The 6,000-nt window shown below is 60.2% G+C and overlaps 1 protein-coding gene across 4 annotated transcripts in view; it reads left to right on the top strand.

Annotated features, from left to right (window-relative positions):
* The first annotated feature begins 335 nt into the window (after nucleotides 1-335).
* The window catches only part of ARAP1 (ArfGAP with RhoGAP domain, ankyrin repeat and PH domain 1), a 43,307-nt gene continuing 37,642 nt past the window's right edge, over nucleotides 336-6,000 (top strand). For 3 of the 4 annotated variants that reach the window (XM_082069630.1, XM_082069629.1, XM_082069628.1), the window contains exon 1: nucleotides 336-1,045. In XM_082069630.1, coding sequence (XP_081925756.1) covers nucleotides 411-1,045 — 635 coding nt within the window. In that variant the 5' untranslated portion in view covers nucleotides 336-410. Of the gene's footprint in view, nucleotides 1,046-3,014; nucleotides 3,107-6,000 lie in introns of those variants that run through there. The other variant, XM_082069631.1, reaches the window with a different exon arrangement.

Here is a 6,000-nt window from a genome sequence, read left to right as displayed (position 1 = left end):
GGACATTTGGACACCCCAAGACATTCGGGTGCCCTAAGCGGGACATTAGGACGTCCCATGTGGGCCATTTGGACACCCCAAGACATTCGGACACCTCAAGTGGGACATTTGGACATCCCATGTGGGACATTTGGACACCCCAAGCAGGACACTCCGGTGTTCCTGCATCCCTGCACCCCCACTTCAGGGGACATACCAGTGACCCAGTGGGGACTTGGCGGGGAGACCAGGGCTGTGGACACCCCCCTAAAACCCACAGCGATGTTGGGTTTAGACCCCTTGCGCCACTTTAAGCCTGATCCTAACCTCGCGCTTATCCTCGTCCTCTCCATCCCCAGGTCCTGCCGCCGCCTGAGATGCTCTGAGTGCCCTGGGGTCTCTGCGAGCGCCTCCCCCCGCAAAGAAGAAACATGGAGGATGAAGAGGAGGGGGCGGCCGTGCCGGGGGGGTCCCTGCCGGTGGCCGCCTGGCTGGGGGCCCTTCACTTGGAACAGTACGCGGAGCGTTTCGAGTGGCGGGGGCTGCGGCGGGTGGGCGAGTGCCGGGCGCTGACGGACGAGGCGCTGGGCGCGCTGGGGGTGCGGCTGCCCGGCCACCGTCGCCGCATCCTCCTGGGGCTCCAAAAAGCTTTTGCCGACCCCCCCGTCCCCGCCGGGACCCCCCCGAGGAAACCCGTCCCCCTCAAACGCCACATTTTCCGCACGGCGGTGGCACCGGAGCGGTTGGGGACGACCCCGGTGTTGCGGGAGGGGGTGAGCGTCACCCCGGTACCCCCACCCATCCCACCCAGGGTGGGTTGTCACCCCCCCGTCAAGTTTTCTGTATCGCTAAGGGGGGGCAGCCCGGAGTACCCACACGCGCCCCAAAGCCGCCCCCCAGCCCCGGAGGTGCCACCGCACACCGAAATGGGGGTGACCCCCCCCCCGCTGCCACCGCTGCCAGCCAAGCGGCACCAGCTGGAAGCCAAGGGACAGTCCCCGGAGACCCCCCCGGCGGCCGCCCCCCCCCCACCGGTGCTGCCCCCCAGGGCTGTGCCCCACAGGAGGTAAGGGGGGCGTTTGGGGGGGCGGTGGGACATTGGGTGGGTGCGTGTGGGGATGGAGGGGGGTGCTTGGGGGTGCCCACCCACCCCAGAGGGCACAGCACGTCTTTTGGGGGTGCCCACCCCCCCCAAATTACCCCTGGGGGTACCCATGCTCCCTAAAGGGCACAGCACGTCTTTTGGGGGTGCCCACCCTCCCAAATTACCTCTGGGGGTACCCATGCTCCCTAAAGGGCACAGCACATTTTTTGGCGGTGCCCACCCCCCCAAATTACCCCTGGGGGTACCCTTGTTGTCTAAAGGGCACAGCACATCCTTTGGGGGTGCCCACCCCCCCCCAAATTACCCCTGGGGGTACCCATGTCGTCTAAAGGGCACAGCACATCTTTTGGGGGTGCCCACCCCCCAAATTACCCCTAGGGGTACCCATGTTGTCTAAAAGGCACAGCACATCTTTTGGGGGTGCCCACTGCCCCAGAATATACCCCTAGGGGTATCCACCCCCCCCCACATCCCTTGGGGGTACCCCCCCCCCCCCCCAGCACATCCATCTCAGGGTACCCCCCACTTCCAACCCCTGCACATCACCCGGGGGCACCCCCAGCCCCCTATAACATCCTTCTAGGGGTACCCACCCCCTCCAGCCCAAAGCATCTTCTGGGGGTACCCACAACCCCCCAAAACGTCTCCTTGGGGGTAATCCCCCCCCCAAAGAGCACAGCACATTTTCTGGGGGTACCCACCCCCCCAAAACATCTCCCTGGGGGTACCCACCTCTCCCCAGCCCAATACATCTTCTTGGGGTACCCACAGCCCCCCAAAACATCACCCTGGGGGTACCCCCCCTACCCCCCGCAGGTTTTTGGGGAGACCCCTCTGCCCTTGGGGTTGAGGGGGACAGTGGTGACCCCCCCCCCTTCCTGTGCTTTGTGTCCCCACATGGGGTGACCCAGCTCCTGTCCCCAGGGAACACCCCAGGACTCACAGTGTCCCTGTCACTGCATTTCTGCACCAGGAGGGGGTCCCCAAATCCACCCCCCCGGTGCTGCTCTGATTGAGGGGACACTGGTGACCAGCGACACTGGTGGCCCTGGTTTGGTGACAATTTGGTGACAGTTTAGTGCAGATTTGGTGCCAGTTTGATGACACTTCAGTGCTGGGTTGGTACCAGTTTGGTGACAGTTCTGTGCCAGTTTGCTGACAGTTCGGTGACAATTTGATGCTGGTTCGGTGACAGTTTGGTACCAGTTTGATGACAATTTGGTGACAGTTTGGTATCGGTTTGATGCCGTTTTGGTGCTGGTTTTGGTGGCAGTTTGGTACCAGTTTGGTGCCTGTTTGGTGACAGTTCTTTCCCAGTTTGGTGGCAATTTGATACCGGTTCGGTGACAGTTCGGTACCAGTGCGATGACAACTTGGTGGCAGTTTGGTATCAGTTTGGTATCGGTTTGATGCCAGTTTGGTGTCAGTTGGATACCAGTTTGGTACCAATTTGGTAACAGTTTAGTCCTGGTTTGGTACCAGTTTGGTGCCAGTTTGGTACCAGTTTGGTGCCGGTTTGGTGACAGTTTGGTACCAGTACAGTGACAATTTGGTGCTGATTTGCTACCAGTTTGATGACAGTTCTGTCCCAGTTTGGTGGCAATTTGGTGCCAGTTCAGTCCCAGTTTGGTGCCAGTTCGGTACCGGTCTGGTGACACTTTGGTGCCGGTTCGGTGCCGATTCTGCTGGTTCGGTGGCAGTTTGGTGACACTTTGGTGACATTTCTGTTCCTGTTTGCTACCAGTTTTGTGCCACTTTGGTGCCGGTTCAGTCCCAGTTTGGTGACCCTTTGGTGCCGGTTCGGGCCCAGTTTGGTGACACTTTGGTGGCACTTCACTGCCGGTTCGGTGGCACTTTGGTGGCACTTTGGTGGCAGTTCCGTCCCGGCCGCGCTGTCACTCGGGCCACCCCAGGAAGTTTTGGTGGCGGCCGCAGGAAGTGCCGGGGGTGACGAGCTCCGGTCCCCGTGTGTCCCCACCCGTCACCAGCCCCGGCCTTGCCGTGTCCCCGCCACCCACCCAGGTAGGGATGTCACCGATGCCACCATGGGGGACACGGGGGGACATGGGGGGGTCAGGACTCGCTCAGCCCACTCTGTCGTGTTCAAAGTTTGGCTCCAGCAGCAGCTGGATGGCGTTGGGGACATTATTTGTGTCACCCCCCCGGGTGTCTGTCCCCTCCCGTGGCACTGGGGGGGTTTGATTAGAGCTTGGGGCGGGGGGATTTGTCCCCCGGGGGGTTCGGGGATGTCACAGCGGGGTTGGTGGCACCGAGCCAAGCGCTGACTCAGCTCGAGCTGGTGGTGACGTGTCCAGCGCTGGGGGGAGGACAGGGATGGGGACAGGGGGACAGGCATGGGGATGGGGACACAGGGGGGCAGGGATGGGGACAGGGAGACAGGCATGGGGATGGGGACACAAGGGGACAGGGCTGGGGACAGGGTGACAGGCATGGGGATGGGGACACAGGGGGACAGGGAGACAGGCATGGGGATGGGGACACCGGGGGACAGGGATGGGGACGGGGAGACAGGCATGGGGATGGGGACACAGGGGAACAGGGAGACAGGGATGGGGATGTGGACACAGGCACGGGGACCGGGGGACAGGGATGGGGACACAGGGACGGGGACACAGGGGTGGGGACAGGGGGACAGGGATGGGGACACAGGGATGGGGACAAAGTGACAGAGACACAGGGACGGGGACACAGGGATGGGGACAGGGGGACGGGGACACAGTGGTGGGGACAGGGTGGCAGGGATGGGGACACAGGGGCAGGGACAGGGATGGGGACACAGGGACAGGGGGACAGGGTTGGGGACAGGGGTGGGGACACAGGGATGGGAACAAGGGGACAGAGATGGGGACAGGGGAACAGGAACGGGGACATGTCCTGGGACACAGCACCCACACAGCCCCCCCATGCCACAGGGATGTGTTTTGGGGTGTTTTGTCCCCGCTGTGGCTCTGGAGGGGACACTGGGGACACTGTGGGGACCCCACAGCCTGTGCCAGCCCTTGGGCCGGTGTGACGTACACATCGCACCTATAGATGATGCAGAAATATTAATATATGCTGGAGGATATGGGCTGGCTCATGGCGTGCACAGCAGCATGTGCATCTTGCTGTGTCTGTATATATACATATATATATGTGTATGTATACATGTATGGGTATATAAATATATATACATATATATATGTGTACACATTAGGCTATATATGTGCTGGGGCTTGATCCCTCTTGTGGGTATAGACAGGAACGTATGGATGAATTGGTCAGTGTTGTGTGTTTATGTGTGTGTATATATATATATATGTACGTGTGTGTGTATATATATATGTATATATGTGTGTGTATATATATATACACATATACATACATATATATACATACATATATGTATATGTATATATGTGTGTATATATATGTATACATATACATACATATATATACACATACATACATATATATATACATACATACATATATATATATTATATGCTGTATGTGCTGGTGCCTGGTTGCTATAGCAGGTACATACTGGGGACACAGGGACAGGGGACAAAGGGATGGGGACATAGGGAAGGGTACAGGGGCACAGGGATGGGGACATAGGGACACAGGGACACAGGGATGGGGACAGGGGGACAGGGATGGGGACAGGGGGACAGGGATGGGGACACAGGGACAGGGAGAAAGGGACAGGACACAGGGGTGGGGACAGGGGGATACAGGGATGAGGACACAGGGACAGGGGACAGGGATGGGAACACAAGGATGAGGACACAGGGACAGGGGACAGGGATGGGAACACAAGGATGAGGACACAGGGACAGGACACAGAGATGGGGATGGGGACACAGGGATGGGGACAGGGATGGGAACACAAGGATGAGGACACAGGGACAGGACACAGAGATGGGGATGGGGACACAGGGATGGGGACAGGGATGGGAACACAAGGATGAGGACACAGGGACAGGGGACAGGGATGGGAACACAAGGATGAGGACACAGGGACAGGACACAGAGATGGGGATGGGGACACAGGGATGGGGACAGGGATGGGAACACAAGGATGAGGACACAGGGACAGGACACAGAGATGGGGATGGGGACACAGGGATGGGGACAGGGATGGGAACACAAGGATGAGGACACAGGGACAGGGGACAGGGATGGGAACACAAGGATGGGGGCACAGGGACAGGACACAGAGATGGGGATGGGGACACAGGGATAGGGATGGGGACAGGGGGAGGGGGACGGGGATGGGGACACTTGCCCATGTCAGGGTGACATTAGCCCACCCCAGGCTGGGGAAGCGCTGGAGCAGCCCTGTGGGGGCAGCACCCCTGGGGGGGTCATTACAGCGGCATTTTTGGGGTGATGTCCCCACCCCTCCCATCTCCCCCACTTCCGGCTGTGCCACCGTGGTCCCCGGTGCTTCTCCAGCTGCCGGTGGCCCGGGGGGGACCCGTCACCCCCCATGAGGGGAAACAACCCCCGGGGTGGGGGGGGCGCATTTTGCAAGAGGGGCTTGGGGACAGGCTGGGGGGGGTCGCTTTGTGTCCACCCCCAACCCTCTGGGGTTCTGCTGTCCCCTCCCAGGCCTCTGAGGTACCCACTGTCCCCCGCGAGCACTATGGGGTCCCTGTGAGCCCCCCAACCCTTTGGGGTCCCACTGACGTCCTCTGACCACTTTGGAATCCCTGTGATCCCCCCCAGCTCTCTGGGGTCCCACTGACCCCCTCCCAGCCCTTTGGAGTCCCACTGATCCCCCCTCATCCCTCTGAGGTTCCATTGTCCCCTCCCAACCCTTTGGTGTCCCACTGTCCCCCCATGACCACTTTGGGGTCCCTGTGACCCCCCCCAGCTCTCTGGGGTCCCACTGTCCCCTCCAGCCCTGG

This window comes from Streptopelia decaocto (assembly GCF_964273445.1).
Source record: "Streptopelia decaocto genome assembly, chromosome: 1".
In the NCBI taxonomy this organism is placed as follows: Eukaryota; Metazoa; Chordata; class Aves; order Columbiformes; family Columbidae; genus Streptopelia; species Streptopelia decaocto.
This window is presented reverse-complemented; position numbering and strand designations above follow the sequence as displayed.